Below are 21,182 nucleotides of genomic sequence, written 5' to 3' on the forward strand. Positions count from 1 at the left end.
GTACACTGAAGACCCCATCTGACAGGATTTCTTCCTGCATCCAACAAAAAAATAGGCTGTGCAGAATCAGGTTTTTGTGGAGTAGTAACAGTTTATGGGCAGAAAAAGAATGACTGGAATGTAAAAGGCGGGAAAGAGAAAGATGTGCCAACACATCTTTACATTTTCCTTCTGAACTGGAAATGGTTAAAAAAATAATTAAAAAAAAATAAAAATCTGTGTTTCCCTTGTAAATCTTGCAGGAAGAGGCAACTAGAGTCAGGTGTCCAGTTTTTGACTCTTGCAAGTTCCCATTTGGTGATGTTTTTATGATGAAAATGCAAAATTTAAAGCAATTGTGAGACAGAGGCCTAAGTAAGTTTTATTCACTGCACAAATGTCAGATTAAAACACATGCAAAGATAGAAAAGAACAAAAAAAAAAAAAGAAAGGGAAGGTAATTAATCATTTAAATTATTTGTGATCCTGATTCAAAAGGCACATTTCCCGTCTAATTCCTTTCATTTATTTTGGGGGTTAGTATGACTTATCTCTTCTGACTGTCATGATTTCATCTCTACTTTGCTTTCCTAGGAATCCCTGGATTGATACTGCCTAGCAAATTTCAAAACAGTGGAGGGAACAGGCGAACTGTTCCCCAGTGCAGCTGAGAGCGTGACTAGATAGATAACCTTTGTTTGCACCAGAGCGAAAGTGGCCTTCTGGGAGGAGGAAATACACACACGTATTAGTGTAGTACAAATGACATTAAGAGGTTGTGTGTGCATCCTGTGCCCCGTATGCCCACGTAGTTTTAATACATCTGTATTTCCAATTATGTCAATTCTGGGGATTTTTTTCTTTTTAACTGCACATAAAAATGCAGGTCCAAAGAAATTCTTGGCAGTCAGATCACTAGGTTTCAGCCTTACAAATAAAATGCTTCTCATGTCCAGCTGGGAAAAGTGGTTTGTCCACCCTCGCGACCCCGCAGTTATAAAGGTTCCCAGGAACCAGTAACTGACACGGTTTCTTACCTCGCCGCGGGTATTTCAGTATTCCGATGTTAAGGAGATGGTGGAGCGACCGTGGGAAAGCCTCGGTGGCGTGACTCTCCCGGAGTCCCTTCCTCCCTCCCCGTGGACCCGACTCGGATTTCTGCCTCGTAGTTACGACCTCTGAAAACCTACTAATTCCAAGTGACAGAGCCTTTTACTTTCTCCGTCCGCGACAGAACTTCGGAAGCATCCCTGTTCCTTTATTTGGTGCCAGGAGCGACACAAGAGGGACGAGGAAGTTCATCGAGGATATTCTCTCTGAATCCCCCTTTAGAAGTGCATCGTGGAGGATGAACCATCCAGCCCTTGGGCTGCCCGATAACACCGTGTCAGTGATCGGGTCTGCGGGTCCCCCCTCTGCGAGGGGCGGGATGCGAGATGCGGTGCCCCTGGCCCGGTAGCGGGGCACGCCGGGGGCAGCCGGAGGTCTCCCTCCCGCCGCGCGGCCGGGGACGTTCGGCGTGTTCCACAGAGGGCAAGGCGACGCCTCTAAACCCCCCAGTGGAGGAGCGGGGAGGTGAGGAGGAGGGCACCTTCAAATCTCCTCCGAGAAACACTGCCCAGCAAACGCATCCCGGCCCGGGTGGGCCGCGCGGGGCTAGCGCCGCGAAGGGATGCTCCTCGTTCCAGCGGGGTTCCCTGCAGGAGGCGCCGGTGGAGCGGCGCGCAGGACTCCGCGTCCTCCCACGCTAGTCCCGCGCTGGGCTAGCCCGGGCTACCTGCAGGTTACTGCGGGCTTCACCCTGCACTCCTCACTTGTTGCTTTTCAGATGCCTTTTTTCAGATGCAAAAGCATTTGCGCGGTTTGGGAAGTGAGTGGCGGCGTGGGAAGCAAAGCCAAAGCAAGCCGGCTTCAAACGCTTCCCGTACTCCCTGCCTCCGGAGCTGGATGTGGGTACAGGCAGAACCTCGTATACCGCGCTCCCCGAGGGCCTTTCCACGTTAGAGGTGGGTCTGCAGCCCGTCCTACAAGTGCCTCTACATTAGTTACAATGCGCTTGAATGGGTGTCCAACAAATAAGAGGGGAGAGAGGTTTCTCCCCTCCCTCTCCTTAAATGAGCTACAACTGCAACTTTTTCCCCTGTCGTTGATAGGATTCTTTGACCAAATAAAGAAATAATTTCTAAAAGCTGCAAGGGGAAAAGGGGAAAAGACCTGCACTGGACCGAGATGCTGGCGGCAGAACATCCGCACCCCGGCCACATAGGAGCAGCCAGGCAGCTCCGGCGTCACCCCGGCCTCGTCACCGCCCTAATTTGCGAATTTTGTAAAGAACGAGGTTTTCTTATCGCGAGGAGGCACTGACTTGAGGCAGAAGAAAGAAGGTTTAGGGTTTCCCTAGAGGACGAGAAAGGACGGCAAGAGGCGCTTCAAAAGCTCAGGCAGATACCCCAACACTGAGCGCTCTTTCCCTCGTCTCGATCCAACGAGGTTTCGCAGTGGAATAAACATCTCTGATCTAAGACAGCTGCCGGGAATCAAAGGCCGCCCCAATCAGCGCTGAACCGACTGAAGATGTGACTGAAAAATGCCCGCTCCTGACAAGGCAGGGAAGGGGGTGTGAAGGCGGCTCTCCCCGCAGTGCCTCCAGACTCTGAGAGCAGCACCAGTTCACCCATTACTCATCTGATTTGTTTTATAACACTTCTGACACCTAATCTTATCAGCTAATACCCAAGATTTAGTTACCCAAGACGATTTTTTTTTCCTCTCTAGGAGCAAAATTATTTGACTGTCTGCAGATCTGTTTACTTTTGTCAGCCTAAAAGAAAAAAAAAAAAAAAAAAAAAGGAAAATTAGGAGGGGTAAAGCTAATGCATAGAGGGTTTACCACAGAAGAGACCAGAAACCAAATGAACACATATGTAGTCCATGAAGATTTGCCTGTAAAATAACAATTTATTTTAATACTTAAAAACCACACACAATCCAGTGATAAATGTCAATTACCAATAATCAGCATAAAGTGCCAAACAGCCATACAACTTTTTTTTTTTTTTAATAAACAAAACTTATTGGAATGTCTCTTAATTTGAATACACTGTTCAGAAAGCCAGTATTTAAAAAAATATGCTCTCGAGTTGAGATTTGTTCTCTCACACCAGGACACACGAAGACTTTAAAGTACCACTAAAACCATGTTGTGCATACTGTCAGTCTGATGTACTGCAATCTTTCTTTCTTTCTTCTGTTTTTTTTTAAATAAGTCCACAAGTTACAAACTTCCTCACAGCGCACTAGACCACAAAGTAATTGAAAAGGTCTCCATATCCCATCAACATTGATCTGTCACGAACACCAGGGACCTGTGGGTCTGCATTTTCTACTGCACGATAGGATTCCCCACTTGAGAGACTTAGGTCATTTCCAAACATTAATCTTCCTTCTCCTTTTCTGAAAACAAACCAGCAAAAGAGATTTGCAAGTTGCCCTTCTCCTTGTCCTAATGGTGCTGTGATGAGAAACCACCATTTCAGTTCTTAATTTTCTTCTGGAATTCTCTGTATTTCCTGAAGTGTAAAAATAAGAAGCTTTATACAGTCAAAAAAAAAAGTATAAAATAAGAGGTTGGATTTTTTTAAGTAATACTTTTGGAAGCTATGATTTTGGGGTTTTTGGGGGGGGGAGAGGGATTGGGAAGAGGTGTCTTGTGGGGTTTTGTTTGGCTTGAGAGAGATTCCTGTCCAACACATGAGCACCACCTTTTGGCATAAAGTTTATCAAAGCCACATAAGTCAGCTAGCACTCTCTGTATCATTCATGTATATTTTAAATTCAAAATAATCTTTTCACCCACGACTTAGGAAGTTAATTGCTTGGATGGGGGATTGCAGGGGTGCGGATTTTGCCCTTTTTAAAGTACAAACAACAACAAAGCACAAAGTCCAGTGCTCCCATCCTGAAAGTTTTGTTTCTGCTCTGGTTTTGGTGTAAAGTCTGAAGGGGAAGAAAAGTTCGTAGAAGTTGGATATTCAACACTTAAGTTTGGCAGGTTTCAGTTCTTTTACTTGCGTGTGCAGTGTCTTGTGGACCGCTAGTGTTCTGGACTGGCAAAATCCTTTCCCACATTCTTGACACTTAAAAGGCTTTTCTTTAGAATGGATATATCTAGAGAGAGAAAAACAATTGAGTCATCAGAAATAGCTGGCCACACTCAGCAATGAGTTACCTAAGGAAGAACATGCTGGAGATGTTTTACACCTACTGCTGAGACAGAGAGCTGGTGTGCCTCGCTTGGGTAATTGTCTGTCTGTGTGTATGCAAGAGGAGAGGAGGGTGTCAGAGGCTTATAGGGTACCTTTCTTAGGGATAAAGGGTTTCTCTCTTACTTTGGGATCCTCAGGCTGTGTGTCTTCCTGACACTTCTGGATGAACCCAAAGGCAGAGGAGACGACGCAAATGGAGCATGAAAACCTCTGTGGAAGCTAAGAAGGAGGCTGTGAGAGTTGTTTTTGTGGAGTGAGGTATGTCTTCCAAAGTGAGTTACCTAAGCTCCTCCACCAGCAGTGGGCAGAAGAAAACTTAGAGGGAACACTGTAGTATGTAGATGGGTAACTGGGAGAGTACAAACACACAAGGAAAAAAGGAAAGGAGAAATAAAATAGTTACCTGTGATCCCTCAGGTGATCCTGTCTTCGGAAGGCCTTGTGACAAATGTCACATGTGTACGGCCGTTCATCTGTGTGGGTTCTTTCATGGATCAAAAGGTTGTAGGACTTCGTGAAGTGCCTGCCACAGAATTTACACACAAACTCCTTCTTGGTTTTGGACGGTAACCTTCCCCGCGTGGGTTTCTTCTCTGGAGAGAGTTTAGTCACCTCAAGCAAAGACCCCAGCCCTGTAGGTGAGCCCTGACTGTCTGCCTGTCCCAGTTTAGAGTGGTCCTCTTGTGTGGCAGCCACTGCTAAGTTGGCAAAGTCAAAACGGGGTTTGGCTTTGAGGGTCACATTGGTAGCCTCTTGCTTGGGCTGGATGACATGCGGAAAGAGTGGGAAGGTTGGCAGCTGGAATCGTGCATCCACCAGGCTCGAGACGCTGGGCACTTTGGAGAAGGAGGAGCGGGGCAGGTGCATGGCTGGGTACCCCAGAGTCCACTGGTGCAGGTGCACAGCGTGCAGGGCACTGAAGCCGTAGAGGTTGGAGAGGTGGTCGGAGGGCACAGCGGGCAGCCCATTGAATGCTTGCAGGAAGGAGTAGTTGGTAAGCTGGAGGGAAGGATGGATAGGCACTGGGGCTGGCAGGGTTTTACTTCCCATGGTGGCTGCTCAGGAGGAGGATCTTGGGAACAGGGGAGGAAAATATCTGCAAAATAAAGAAGGAGGGGGGAAGAGGGAAAGGTAGATTTATATGAAGATAAATGCAGGGGAAATTTCTGACTCACCCCTCATTAACGTCTTTTTCCAAAGTCGCGGGAGGGGGTTGCCTGGGACTTACAGAGGCCTGACCAGCTCTTGGCTACAAACGTATCCCCAAGTTCTCTCTGTCCCAATCTCTCTCTCGTGCACAAAAGTTGTACTCCATCTACAATCATTCACCGCTCAACAACATCCCTTGCTATGCAGACTCCAATGATCCTCTTCATGGGACCACCAAGAGATGCCATTTTGGCCCACAAAGCCCGGGCTTCTCCCATGTAATTTAAAATCTCTTCCTGGGTCACCTCAGCCTTTAGAAAATAGTGGGATACTGCCCAGTGTGTCTCTCCACAAAAACTGCCTTTAATCCTGACTCTTGAGGTGATGCTGGGAGGGGGTGCAGAGTTTGCTGCCCCTGGGTTGTTTGGCTCCTTGCAGTCTGGCCTCAGCCAAGCCTCTGAGGCGATGGAGGCAATTGGGTGCTTGGAACTGCGTATCCTTCTTCATTCAAAAAAAGAAAATAATTTTAAGGAAAAAAAACATTATGGGGAAAATACCAGCCAACAACATTCCCTCTTGTGTACTGCAAAAAGAAATGGGAAAATGCTGAGTTTGGGTGATGAATCTGAAGTGCCATTTGCTCTCCCCAGGGGGAGGTGCCTGGCTTCAAGCCCACATCCTAATCTAGGCAATCGCTTAATTAGAAGCCTTCAAAAGGCAAAAAGGCAAGGGCTCCAGAGACCCTTCCCATGGGACACGCAGCCCAGAAGCTGCAGGGCCACAACCCTTTCACTGGGCTGGGTGCCACCCTTTTGCTCTGTGTTTCAGGGTCCCGCCAAGACCCCAGTCTCTCCTCTGGGCCAGATGTCTACCCGTCCCACCCCATAAGGCAGAGGGGAAAATGCTACAAGGCAGTAGCATCGAGTCATATCTGGCCCTGTCTGAAAATTCAGCCCCTGCTGCTGACAACCGTTTGGTAGTAGATGCCTCCTGAAGGTTATTGGCGGGGATGCAGCTTCCTCTCTTTGAGGGTGAGAGAGAGCACCCATGGCTTTTGGAGACATCTTTTGTCTGCAGCCCAGGGAGCCTCCTCCTCACTCCACAGTCCACAGGTTATACTCATTTTGTGCCCTGAGGAGCTCTGGAATTTGTCTTCAATAGGGCTGTTTTCTGGCAGAATCCCCTTGAACTCTCCACAGGATGCTTACAAGATCCTCACAGATTTGCTGCAGGATTTCTGCAGGATCCACATAGGGTCTTCGTAGGATCCCTATAGGCTTCCTGCTGAGTCACTGTAGGTTTCCCACAAGATCCTGTCGGGGTCCGCACAGTACTCAGACTAGAGTTCATGCCCATGTGAAAAGTAATACCCCTTTGGAGAAATGGAGCCAGCAAAGTACTGCAGAGCAGCAATTGTCCCTCTGGGCTGGAAGGGGGGGTGGGGTGGGGGGGTGGAAAGTGATGCTGGAAGAGGTCTAAAGACCAGGGAAACAAATCTGATTTATATGTAGGTTATTGCCTGGACAGAGGAGCTGGGGCTGGGAGGGTGTGAGACGAGAAGCTTACTCTGAGCAGCTCTGTACTCTGGGTCCACCTTTCACACTGCTTTACATAAATCAGCAGCAGGAAGAGAGGTTCAAACCTTAGAGGAATTCCATTGCAATGACCCAGAATAAGAGATTTTGTCATTTTTCCTTTTTCAATTGGATGCATTTTGGATAGTGACTGATTGAAAAATGCATACGTTATATTCTCAATTCTCCTCCTTTTCCTCTTTCTTTTTCCTTTTTTTTTTTTTTAATAGATGATTTAAGTCTGATGAACCAACCAGACTGTTTTGTTTTTCTGCAGGAGATATACTTCTACTAAGTTACTGCTACCTATGTGCTAAGTGTGACCATATCACAGCACAAATGCCTCGGTCAATGACCCCAAGAACAAAGTGCACAGAAAACTCTCTTGTCTGGGTACCTAAAAATGTCTGTTTCTGTCCATCACAGCGGCTCCGTGTCTATTTTCCTATCTAGGTAGCTCTAGATCTCAAGCATGAAACAGGCTATTGCAAATGAAGTAAAGTTCTGGGTTTATACCTCTTTTTTTCTTCATATCCTTAGAAATTATTTAATATAGGATATATAAGCATATAAGCAAAAAATCTGCTATGTCAATGTGGGCAAATTCTTGATCAATAACATTTAAAAAATTCACTTTCAATCAATTCCCCAAACGAAGAGTGGGCACAAATCAAGGAGAAATACAACTGGGTCATAACAACATCCATTGCACTCACGGAATTTTCTTGTTTGCTGCTTTTTTTTTTTTTTTTTTTTTTTTTTGCTAGAGAAGTTCTGTTAAATCAAGAGGGAAAAAAAAGATGAAAAAGAAAAAGAAAGAGAACAAGGCAAAAAAATAAAAAAGAGAGAAGAAAAAGAAAAGGACGAGGTGGGAGCAGAATTTTCACGTTACTACAAGTTTCTTGGCACTTTTCCAGAAATGTAAACTACACTGTTGCGCTGTGCGACCGGGATAGTCAAAAATACAGATGAAGAGCAGGGTATTTTATAAAGAAGCCCCCTCTCTCCGGGACATCAAAGCAAACGTGTTTCACAGCACAGTAACTCTCTGGTCTCCCGCTTGCCCGCAGAGAGATCAATGTTTCTTTGATTTCGGTGTCACCTCCACCTTTAATTCTGCTTCATGTAAACAGATCGTTATCAGGTCTTTTTTTTTTTTTAAAAAAAAAAAGCAGAAGAAGACCCCGAGAGCTCTCTATTTGAATTCTCCTATGGCAAAAAACCGTGCGGGTTTTTCTTTTTTAACACAAAGTAGCTCGGTGAGTAATTAAGAACAAATCACTTGTGTTCTGACTGAAACAAAACCCACTCATGCCAAGATAAATTTACTCTGCAAAATAGGATCATAAACTTGAAAGACTACATCTGTCTCCAGCTTTCTTACCCTTTGTCCTGTTTGAAGATACGGTAATGCTATTGTCCAGTTGCCATTGTTTTAAGACCGTTGCAATCTTAACCTTCTAGATTAAATTCTACCTACTCTATATGCCTAAAAAAAAAAAAAAAGAATAAAAAAATCAACACAGCTTTCCGTTGGTAGCATAGCAAGAGGCGAAATTAAATGGATTTTTAAGTAATCTTGTGGGTAGTCGGTGTTTTTCCTTTTTACATTGAATTATCAATTTCCGATGTGTTCTTTGAAAGGGATATTTGTTACATTAAATACCTGACTCATAAATAATGAGGTTTTCTAATTAGTTCCACATGGGAGAATGGAGGAGGTAAATTACCCTGAAAACTCTGCTTATTTTTACAAACATGACAAAGTAGTGGACATAAAATGATGCATTCTTGCGAGAGCCTCAAACTACAGCAATCAGGTTCATCTGTCAAAAAAGTCCCCCAGTTTTGCCTGAATCTTTTGAAGTCTGGTGCAGCATTTTGCCACTAGGTCGGCTATTTATTTTGTCCCCTTTGAGGGAAGGAAACTTTCCCTTCCTAAAGTTAGAGCGAGGAAATAGAGCTTACAATTTATCTGTGTTTGGGAAACTAATTGGAAAGGGAATGAAACTGCCCTTTCGCTCAGCATTATTCGAGCATGGTGCTCTTGAGGAATAAAGTACATTGTTCAGTACCGATTTATTCAAAGTATTAATGAAGTGTGCAAAATCTATTAAAGCAGGTTTATTCGGGGCTAATTGAGCGTGAAAGAGTTAATTGCTAACATTAATGAGGACTGGAAGGACTCAGTCAGCATGTGCCTTGGATATCTCCGCTCAATCCTTATAAAATCATCATTCACATTTTATCACGAAATCGGTGTTGACAAGTCCCCCCAGACCACCATTGCGAGCGCGGGTGAATGTGGTGAATTTTAGTCTCGCGAATAATAATTATAATTAATAACCGGGATCCGACTGCACCAGCGATCGCTACACTGCCCGGGGCAGCCTTTATCCAAAACAACAGCAAAAATCCCCGGGTCCAGCCCCTGGAGGGACAGCGGATTACGAGGCCACGGGCCGCAGGGGCCAAGCTCCTCCACCTTCTCCCTGCACAAGTTTTTCGGTAGGTTTGGGGGTATTGGATATGTGTCTTTGTAACCCCCGTCGGATGCAGAAAGGTCCCTAGCAAAGGATTCACCCTCGCTTTTTCCCTAGAGAAACGTCCAGTGGAGGCACAGAGAAACGTCCCGTGCACAAGAGCAAATCGTCCTCCCTCTCTCTCTCACGGAGACGGGGAGGATTTCTCCTCTCTGTACTCCTCGCTTCCCACGGTCACATCACGCAGGGCTGCGGGTGGGGGACAAACCTTTGCGGTGACAGCCCCGGGAACAGGCAGCGTACGGCGGCGCATCCGCGGGCCCGGCCGCCCGCAGCCGGGCTCCGCCGCGGAGCTGCCGCAGCCCTGGGACCGCCGAGCCCGACGCTGGCTCAGGAGTCTGTTTCTAAGCTGACCTCGGACTTACTGAACTGGACCGACTGTGCACCTGTCTGAGACTCGGCCCTCATAATCCTGCCCGGCTCGCGATTTATCGAACAATTCCCGCGGCGCTACGATAATCTCAAAAATGCTAGACTTTTATAGGTTCCCTCCCAAAAGCCAACTATAACAACCATACCCTAATCATCGGCTTTGCACTAACACTTTATAGTCTCGGCCTCGAGAGAAGCTTAGTCTCTCCCTGCTCTGAACTTGTTTCGATCCATTCAGACAATATAAACATCAGGTTCATTTCTGTTATGGCCTTGGGAGGAAACAGAGAAAGCTTTTGGGATCCTAAAACACTGAAAATGGAGTTGTAAGAAGAGAAAAGGGAAAAAAAAAAAAAAAAAAGAACGTCTCATAAATAAAGAAGGAAGAGAAAGAATAGGAAAGGAAAGCCGATAATACGATAATAGAGAGGAGAGAAGATGGAAGTTCAAGTCCGTAAAGGACGTGCAGGCTTCTGTTTTGCAGCTCGTATGTCATTTTTAGCTCGGGTTAAAAACACAGCTCCTCCGCAAGGGGGGAGAAACAACTATGAAAGGGGAGGACAAATCTTTAAATAGCATCAAAATATCCGAGATCCATGTGAATGCTTACCCCAGCCCTCCACCCGCCCCAAGGAGAACGGTCCTCCTCACGTGAACCACAATTTCCACACTTCTGCACCATCCAGAGGATGGTGGGAGCGAATGGGGGCAAAGAAATAAAGGAGGTAAAGGAAGTGTTTGGATCGATATCTCCAACCCCCGATTCCTGGCAAAACAAAAAACCAAACAGAATGAGTTGTTCTTTTTATTTACCTATTCCCGATCTGTGCTCCACCGCTGGCAGCAGTTAAAAGATCCTGGGCTAAATTGGAGCTGGTAAAATAAAATAATGGGGAAAAAAATAGGGGAAAAAAAAAAAGTTGGGCTAGGTCAGTGTCTGCCCTGGCCCTGCGGGGCACAGCTCTCCCCACCCACCCCACTGCTCCTCCGACGGGTACGGGCAGATCCGAGCGGGACCAGGTGTCCAGGTGCTCCGGCCGGCGGAGCCGGAGGTGCTCTCCCTGCTCCTGCTCCCGGCGCCGGCTGCGTGCGCTGGAGTGCGAACGCGTCCGGGAGCAGTCGCGCTCAGACTGAACCGATCCCTTCCCTCCTGCCTCCTCCTTATTTCAACCCCCCCTTCCAGCTCCCCCCTCAACCTCCCACCGCACTCCGGGCATGCGCACGCGGAGAGAAAACTTCTGGCTGGGAAGAACCAACTTTTCAACCCGCTTCTCCCGGAGGCGCAGCAGCCCGGGGCTCGCAGCCCGCAAACCTCTCACCTCGCCCCCCACCCCGCTCCCGCAGCCTCCCCCGGAGCATCTCCCCAGGGCCCGCTACGCGCGGGTCCCCGCGGCGGAGCGTCTTCCTGGGGGTTGCAGGAGTGTTCCCCGTGCAGCTCCGCGGTGAAGGGGACGCTCCTCTGGCCCCGCCACCCTACACCGCTCCGTCCTGCACCGCTCCGCACCGCACGGCTCCACAACCCATCGCTCCCGGTCGGCCTCGTTGCGCCCCTTCCCCGCCGAGCCGAGCCGCGGGACAGGACTCACCGGGACCTGCCCTGGGAGCAGGACGGGGAGAAAGGCAGAGAGAAAAAAAAAAAAAAGTGGGGAGAGGATGGAGGGAGGGATCTGCTCCCGCTGAATTAATTTTGGAGATCGCAAGTTGTTCTGTCTCTCTGAGGAGATCCTCCGAGAGGATTCCCGGAGCCGCTTACCTGTGAGGGGTCCACCCCTGGTTTAGAGTCGCTTCCTCCCCACGCCCCATCATCCCTCCTGGTCCCCACTTTTCGCCCCAGCGCCCCTGACCTCGGTGCTTTCCTCCTGTCCCTCCTCCCACGGACGGGGACGGTCTCTCTCCGCACCCTAGAGGGGTTTCACGGCGAGCGGAACCCCGCGGATTCCCCGTGGCTCGGGAGCCGCAGAGCCTTGCTTAGGTCCGGGAGCGACTACCCGGGCGGCACAGGCAAAGCAAAATAACCCTCGAAAGAAAAAGGTTAAACGTGCTTTATAATTAATCCTGAGGCCATAATCTCCTCGGTTATTTGTTTTTCTATTCATCCATCCATTCACACTCCTTTAGAGATGTGAAGGGGGAAAAATTGCTTGGGTGTATTACACTGTCCCGAGGAGCCAGGGTAATACAATACGCGAGCGAAGACAGATCCGTCAGGATAACACGGTACCGTGCTCAGGGACACGCATATGTTTTTTTATTGTTCATGTCACTCTGGTTGTTACACTGATTTTTTTACCATCTCCAAAGGAAAAACGAGCAAACAAATAAAACCAAAATCGACAAACAGTAACCAGAAAACCCTACGTTCATGAGCACGATGGTAACGTGGTGAAGTAAGCTCTAGCACTACCATTTCATCCCCAAATCCTCTCTACTTCTGCGGAGAGTTTGGGGTCCAGAATTGCTCACTGTTCTAGGCAGGCGAAGAGATTTTCGTTCCCTCTTTTTGTAAACAAGTGGCATTTTTATGAGGCAGAGGCGAAGCAAAAACTTTTTCTCATCCAGGCTTCTTCAGTTCTCTCGCATTTCATGATCTTATTTTCTTTCCCTCTTTCTTTCTCATTATCCCCCTCCCCCCAAAACAAAACAAAACAACAAACAAAAAACCCAACCAAACCCCAAACCTCGCATTTTCATTCCGATCAAGAATATGATCATGTGCTCGATGCTGTAAGTTGACATCTTCGAATAAGTTTGCATTTTCAGATACAGTTTCAAGTGCCGTTGTCAGAACACGAATGTCGGATTCCCAGGTGTCCCCAGACCAAGACACAGACGGTAGATATGCTCTTCAAACTGGACATTTTTCTTTTCCTATAGGAAAAATCTTGATATAGCCGGGGGTGAGTGCACTAATAAAACAAAATTCTCAATTCTCTTTAGAGAAGTAGCAGATTAGTTGAGACGGTAAACACAACAACAGCAATGATACCTACACGTGCTGCCTTTAAGTAAACAAAATAAAAACCATACATTTCTAATTACAAACCCATCATTCCGAAATAAATACTTAAACATTGAAATAAAGGGCAGTAAATGATCTCATTGTCTGCGGGATAAGGAGACAGAGAAAAAAGGTTCCCTTGTGAAAATACTTTATAATTAAAGCAGGTTGTTGAGATATTATTCTATTTCAGAGTATTCCTGAAAGCTGTAGCTGAAAGCTGCCTAGATAACCTGTCGTCTGATATTTAAGTATTTGTTAAAAAACAAAAATATTTGGACTTGTCAACCCACTGGCGATAGAATTGAAGTTTCGGGTTAACTGTCTTGTTAAGTGCATTTGTTTCAAATATGTGGTGTTTAAGTTACGAAGGGTATGTTATTCCAAAACCTTTATCCTCGAATGGATATGTATGATGTCCCTTGTTAATTTGCATTATGTCAACTTGCAGCGGTGGGCAACCTAATACAGGGAATGCGATACAAAACAACTATTAGCACTGACACGCAGGGAATTCACTGCCCTTTTCCACAGTGGAGATCTGCTGTCAATTAGGAATGTTACAACTTCAAGAGAGTCGTAAAAAGTGAAGGCATCTGCTCCCAAAGCTAGCCACGTTTTTAGGATTTAAACGTGACAGAGAAAACCAATTCGTTTCAAGGGAAAACTGTGTCGTGACTGGGGACACTGGAGCCCCCATCCCTATTTCCCACCTGTATCCTCTTCCCAAAACCATCTCCGTCCCTATCCTGTCCTACGTATTTGCAAGTCGAAGGCCACCCTGAGCTATGTCCCCTTTTTTTCGGGGAACAGCATCCCGGACAGCACCAGGCGTCCACCACACGGGGACAGCCTGCCCGGTGCTCGCCCGCAGAGCCGGGGCCGCCGCCGGGCGCTGCCGCCCCGCCCCGGTGCCGTCGGTGCCGGTGCTGGTGCCCGTACAGGGGTGGGTGACTTCGTGACCACTGCGGAGCAGACTCAGAGGGTCCGAGGAGAACATCTGAGAGCATTTCTCCGTCCCTCCCGTGGGGAGCCCGCTGCGCTTGTCGCCTGCTCTCTAACGAGTTCTGGGTTCAAGGGCTAAACCTCCGCTGCGCGGGTATTACTGGGGATCGCACCTCCTCTGGTTTACGCTCCTGTAGATGCGGGGCATCCCTGGATGCACCTACACGCTTGTTGGGAGAGGGCTGCACAGCCTGACTGCTGTTCCTCTTCCCTTCCGCAGCTGGGGTGCCCTCCTTCACCTTCGGCACCCACTTAACCTTTGCAAGAATAACGATTCCCGGCCCCATCCCGTAGCCACGGGCAGGATAAAACTCCCTTTTGCTTCCATGGGACTTTCTCCCCGCCGGGGAACTGCTCTTGTCCCTTAAAAATTCTTTTACGGAGCAGAAACAACCATGCCACTCGCGAAGCATCAGACGCAGAAGCCTCGCTGAGACTGCGGGAATAGCGTGTGCGGTGGGGCAAGGGGGACCTTGGTGTGTTCGGCGAGTCCAGGGGCTGCATCGCCCCAGGAGTCCGGCGAACGCAACAGCGATGGGTGGGGGGATGGCTGGGCAAAGCTGTCTCCGCTCGGCAGCCCTGCAGCTCCCGACGCTGCCGGGGAAATGGAGCGGGAGCAGGACAGAGCAGCCGGCAGAGCTCGGCAGCGGTTCCAAAGCCTCTTCGCTCTCGGAGCTTCACCGGGAGGATGGAGCAGCCCAGGCGGCAGACACGCAGCGGAGAGCAGGCACAGATGCACTGCAACATCCCCCTCCTTGTCCTCACGCCTCCCCGGGCAAGGTGTCCCCCCCGACACAGGCCCCCAGTTAGCTATCAGTGGCACCTGGGGGATATACACACATATATATGTGGGGAGATATAGATATATATATATATGTATCTTTTCTGCTTTTCTTCTCTTTGCCTGATTTTTCCTCTTCCTTTGGCTTTGGTGACGATCATGGTGAAGGATTAGAGTGTGCGGGCTCTGCCCCCGGTAGAATGGCCCGGACTGAGACGCAAAGGTAGAGTCAGAGAGGGGCAGGAAGGGGCATGATCCCCAGGGACCGAGCGCGGAGCGTGTCCTAGGACTGCGGCTGGCGGCGGGCGCGGGGCCGGGCCCGGAGGCAGCGCGGGTGCTCCGGCACACCCTTTCCCAAACTGGTCCTCCCGTCTCTCACGACCCCTCTTCGCTCTTCAGGTCCTATGTAGCCTTGTTATTTTAATAGCTGCTAATGACAAGAAAGGGAAGAACAACGCGGGTGGAAACTGCTCCCGCGGTGAGAGTAAACGCTCTTCAAATAGCAACTCCCGCCTCCATCCCCCAAAAAGAAAATCGGAGCAGAGATGGATATAACGTTCTTTTGCCAACTTCTGAGTTCTCCTTTTTTTTTTTCCCCCCCCCAAACTTCTAGGGCTCCCTGAAAATACAAAACAAACTTTGGAACATCTCCATTTTGTTAGCAAGGGGGAAATCGTTTTTGCTTGATTGCGATGTTGAGATGTGACCCACTGCTTTAACATGTTGCTGCTCTTGTCTAGAGAGCTACTGCTGCTGGGGAGAGGCCCGAGGGCCCCTAAGTCCCAGCTGACCCTCCGGCGTCCCTGTCCCCCAGCGCCCCGCGCAGCCGGCGGGGACAACTGTGTGCCAGCAACTTCTGCGGAGTAGGAAAGAAAACCCAGAGCACGGAATAGACCGATAGGGGATTTGTCTTCTTCAAGAATCACAATGGATTTTGCAAGAAACTAATTAAACGCAAGATCTCCCCCCACCCCCAGCCCGCCGGCCCACACACTCCTTGTTTGCAAAGTGGTGTGAAGTCGGTTGTGTAAATGATTCCACTTTAACTTCCAGCCTCTTTAGATCGCTAATAACGCCGTGGTGGTGCTGCTCACACTGGTGCAGTGAGAGTCAGCATTTCCATTATAATTTCCTATTTTCAGGAGTTTTTACAGTGGTCATAAAAATTCAATCCAGGCTCTAACTTGGCATCCCAGGGCTCCTCCCAGGAGTCATTTCTTTTTGTTGTATTTGAAAGAGGAAACCATTTATCTGTTTTTACATTGCAAGAGAGCAACAAAGGGAAGCAAAAGCAAGGTTCACAGAACATTTTTATATTTCATATTTCTTACTTTTCCTCAGCTTTACAGTTATCTGCCATAGATGTTAAAGGAGTACAGTACATAATAATTAATAACACATGAACAACCAGCAGGTTATAGAGAAACCAGAGTCCACAATCAGAGCTGGTTATATAAAATCCTCTTTATCATTCTGAAATCCTTTGCTTTTCTAAACTGATAATTTGTTAGCAATACATCCAAAATGTAATTTGATGCTAGGGGTCACTTTAATTTAAAATGAACCAATCATTTTGGAAATCTGAGACAGTTTCTGTATGGGCTCATTTTTAAGGAAAAATTCTTGAAAGTACAGATGTTTTCACTGCAGATTTGAGGGGTCTATCCTCCAGCCCCCTTTGAGCAAGTATATGTATAACAGTCAAATAATCTTTGGATTTAGGTGTCCCTAAGTATTCATTTATATGATGGATTGTAATGGCTATATGGTTCCCTTGAAACCATTACATTCTATCAGGTCAAAATCAGCTCCTTAAAAAAAGTTCATTTAATACAAGGGTGGCTGGAATGATTTGTGCACATTACATTCATTCACATCCAATTCCCGTATCTGCTGGAAATTGAGTAAGGATTTAATGATCCCACAGGAACTGAAGGCTTTGGTGACATGAATTCCAAAGAGGCCTATGAGACAAAGACCTGTGTGAATTGGGACACTGAAGTAGAATGCCAGTGAAGCCTGGACATCACATCATTTTGCTGTGGATTATGCCTATGCCACGTGTTTTAAAGAGAAATCCTTTCTCTACTACTATAAAATATACATTTCTGCAAGCCTGGAAACTCAGTAGGGGTATCTCCCAACTCATCCAGCTCTGGTTTGGCCAGGAAAAAGGATCACCAAGACTAATATCTCACAGAGGTGAAAGAGTTACTTCTAGGTGGCAACAAAAGGTATGTAAAGACTTAGAGTTACATATGTATGCAGAAGTATACATGTACACTAGAAAAGGAAATAACCTTTGTATGTATATGTAGATATAGAGATAGATTAACACAGACAACCTTACAGTATGCCCAATAGAAGTAGGGGGACATGTATTCAAGGGATGTCAGTCACCTTTATAGTTTGAAATTTTTTGAATAACATGTAATTTTATACAGCTTGTATTTACTATAGTTAACAGTTAAAGGAGGACTCCATAACTTTCAGTGAATAAAGGCAACATTTGCTTGCCATGGTCTGTCAATCACATGACAGGATTCCACAAGATTTGTCTTCCCTGGAGTGATTTCATCACAATGACATTGGGCTAGTAACCTTCAGTGGATTCAGCACTTCCTGAAACCAGGGGAAACTCATTCTCTGACGTCACTTATACCCGTAACTTAGTCCAGATGTGTTACTCTTCTAATTAAACTGTTGCACCTGATTTAGTAGTGTTAGCTCCCAGATTCTTCAGATAGTGAAGGTAAAACCAACTCCTGTTGAGATGTGATTCACATTTCAGAGAAATCTTCATTTTCTTTTGATTGATCATATGCTGACACCTACACAGAGCCAATGGTCCCTATTTTAGGTATCTCAGTTCATATCCTGAATGCTAGGGGATTGGTATAAGTATTTTCTATTTCTATATTTTTATTAGTCTTTATCTTCAGCAGTTAATGAAGTACATACCTGCAGTATTCGATGGATCTTACACCTATGCAACAAGAATCTTATTACAATTAAAAAACCCCCAAAACATCTTCTGTGGAAGAAGTGGTTAGAAAAGCTTTTCCTAAGACTTAATCACTTAATCAGCAATGTTTCATGGCAACAGTTCAGCATCTCCTTTATGATTAGCAAGACTGAAGATAGCAATACAAACAGGACAGGACTCCAGGCTTTATATCCTAATTATCTGGGATATTGTTCTGCCTTTTTCCACTGCATAGATCCTGGGAAACAATGCTGTAAGTTCAGTCAGTTGCCAATACTTGTATCCCCTCACCCGAACAGACTGGACGCTGGAACCCAAAGGCAGATTCAATCCATGTGCAGTAGCATGAAGGGAGGGAGATTCAACCAGCATTTGTGCTGCAGAACTCTGATGGTCTTCCCAGCACTGTGACCTTTCCATGCCTTTGATACGTCAGCTGCGACAAGTGTCCAGCACAGTAAACAGGGAGAAGAGGTGCTGAAGGTTGGCTAGCTCCTGTGCAAACACACTCTGCAGACTTGGACAGGCTCCTGGCGCAGCTCTGTTGGGTCAGGCCTAAGGAGTCACAGCCTATAGCTCAGAAACATGAGTGGTACTTTAAATATCCTGGTCTAGGGCCTTGGAAAGCCGTCCAAGAAGGGCAGAACCTGGCCCAGTAGCCAATGGGAGTCAATTTTAAAACCAGGTTTGGGTCATTCACTCTTTCAGCAAATATTTGGAACTGCCTGTATTTCGGCTTGTGTATAGTGGTGGGAATCGACTGAGAGGCACATGGGCTGGGGTCACCTTCCACACTACAAACAAATATGTTGTCCAAAGCTGCTGATCCCCACTCCACTGCCCAATCCCTTGGTTGCAGCTCTGCAGCTCATCTGCCAACAGTGCTGGCAGGCACAATGGCCAGCTCTCCACAGGGAACAAGGACGTTTTTAATTCAATTACTTCAGCCCTTGGTCCTCTAAACCACATCTGTGCCACCTCTCTTCTATATCAGGGTGATTGCCAGAGGCCAGTTTGTCCCTAGCCATATGTACTCTGCTGACATGACTGTGTGATGCTGAAGGAGCTATGGAATTCCAGTATTCTTTCTCCCACAGAAAACTACATGACTTTTTATGACTGACTTCAGTGATATTATAATCTAACAAATGCAGTACTGTGTCGCTGCAGATTCAATTTCTTGGCTTGTAGTCAGTGGAAAGGTGTTTTTTTAACACAAAATGTTGTTTTTAATAGTACAGAACTGGTTTCTGGCTAAAATATGTAGAAATATTGATTTGGTGAGAATTTTATTATTTAGAACAACCCTAAAATGGTTTATTTAGGATAATATAAAAGAAAATAGAATTTTAGTTGTATAATCATTCACAATAGCTTTGCTGGTTTTAGCAGCTTCTAAATATATAGTAGCACTATAGAAAAAAATGGTATTTCTTTTTAGCTTTAACTTTCAAAAAGGGTATGAATTACCTTTGAAACTACATAAAAATAAACCTGAGATCAACTAAAAGTCACAAAAGCAAAGGAATTTAAGAGTCAAGTCAGAAAGACAATTTTCTGTCATACACAGTCATGCTGAAGTGCTATAGATAAAGGTCGTCTAACAGGGGGAGCTTTGTGCCATCAGGCAATCCTTAAGACCAAATAAGGTGCAATACCTTGGTCCAAGGGGAATATTAAGTAGTGACAGAGTTTCAATCCTAACCGAGAACTTCCTGCTATTTGTGATTTGAGGTCCGAACTTTAAGGTTATTTTGAGACAAGCTTTTTTATGTAAAACTGTAGGGATAATACACCGAAGAGACAGGACCATAAAAATCTCTTCTTGGAAGTGCAATCCTGAAGAAAACTCGCCACCTGCTGGCCGAACCCCTCCTCGTGCTGTACTTCTCCAACCGGCGTTTGCTAAAGTCGTTATTTACCAGTTCACAGTAGCTGAAATCATCCACAGTTCAAGCTCTCATCAGTTAAAGCCTTGATTTTGTGACTTTCTGTCTTGAAGCAAAAATTAATTTTCATATCTATGTGACACTTTTTTGCACTGATGTTTGAAAATAACACTAATCAAGTGTTTCAGCATGAATAATAACCTCTTGAGGCTGAAATGTTTTTGTATGAGTGATTTTTTTTAAATGCTATTTTAACATGCATATATCCTCTTTCTTTCCCTTATGAGTACATCAGGAATCTTTGTGGTTTCTTTTATGATATTTGTGTTGCCACAGAGTCTTTTATTTGCTGTTACTACTTTTATTTACTGTTACTAAATAGTAACTGGAGGTTTTGACATCTCATTAGAAATAGTTCTCATTCCTGAAATGGGGAAGGGAACACCTCTCAATGCTAAAGCTCCCCGTCTTATGACTTACCTTTGTTTTATGCTGACATTTTTGTAAGCAACACTAGACTATTTAGTAGAGATAACAGATTTTTTTTTTGTCAGTTGTATAAGTCAAGTATATAATGTCTCCTTTTTTCCTTACTCCATGCCCTACAGTCAGATAAACTAGATAACAGTTCCCATTGATTCCAATCTACTTTGTGTAGACCATTAGACAATAACCCAAAACACAATGTCAACATTCTTCAGAGCTAATATTGGGTTTACAATTTCTTGATGGGGGTTGTGAATGCACAAGTCACAGTAAAACCAAAAAATATTCACAGCCAGCAGGTTCTAGATCCAGCAAGGGAGAAAGCAGTGAAGACTGAGTTCATCCAGAGTTGGTGACCAGTGTCCCAGGAAAGGAGGCAGCACTCAGAGTGAGGCTGACATGTAGCAAGGTATAGGAATTCATCTATCAATACAGCCAACAAAGTGGAGAAGGAAAGGAAAACATGGATAGCTCTCCAAAATGGAAGAGAGCAATAGAGAAACAGGTGAGACTTAAACCCCATTAGTTCCAATTTACATTACATTTAAATTTCAATTCAACACTCTACATCACAAAAATGACAAAAGTATTGAAGTTCAAAAAAACCTGTAGGAAGCAGGAATAATGGAACAGTTAAAAAAACATGTATATAACAAAATCTAAACATAATACTGAGAAACCAAAATAGAAATATTGGCTACAAGAACCAAAAGAATTAAAAGAGGTTCCTCTGAATTCATTTAGAAAACAATGAGAAAGTAGTCCAATAAAAAGGTGATCTCCAAAATAACAATTTCTGCTCAGTGTGTGGTAATAAGGATGATCAGAGAGCAGCAGCAGAATAAACAAATGCAATGGAACCAACTAAAGAGAGGATGTCACCAGTGTAATGGTGAATGTGAATGCTAAACCCATGCTTTTCTACTGAAGAAAGGGGCAAAAGAGGTGAAAGCAGCTATGAATGAAGAGGGGTGGAATTAGGCCAACTGCTTCTACCAAACTTACCTATAGCTTTGTTCAAAGCACTTGATCACTTCTCTGCTCTGGCATATCCATCTGTAAAAGGGGGGTAAGAATGCTCACCTAACTTGCAGGGATTATGTAAAGAAAAATATTAGATATCATATTTCACAGAGGGGAAAATAGCTACTGGCA

General features: G+C 45.8%; 1 protein-coding gene across 1 annotated transcript; it reads right to left on the reverse strand.

The window, feature by feature from the left end:
- Positions 1-2,917: 2,917 nt before the first annotated feature.
- Positions 2,918-11,007, reverse strand: OSR1 (odd-skipped related transcription factor 1). The gene is made up of 3 exons (XM_027641194.1): positions 10,696-11,007; positions 4,648-5,340; positions 2,918-4,146 (listed from the first exon to the last, which is right to left on the reverse strand). The coding sequence occupies exons 2-3, from the start codon at positions 5,292-5,294 to the stop codon at positions 4,011-4,013; spliced, it is 783 nt and encodes a 260-aa protein (XP_027496995.1). The 5' UTR covers positions 5,295-5,340; positions 10,696-11,007; the 3' UTR covers positions 2,918-4,010.
- Positions 11,008-21,182: the final 10,175 nt, after the last annotated feature.

Source organism: Corapipo altera, unplaced genomic scaffold, assembly GCF_003945725.1.
Source record: "Corapipo altera isolate COAL_440 unplaced genomic scaffold, ASM394572v1 46, whole genome shotgun sequence".
Taxonomy (NCBI): Eukaryota; Metazoa; Chordata; class Aves; order Passeriformes; family Pipridae; genus Corapipo; species Corapipo altera.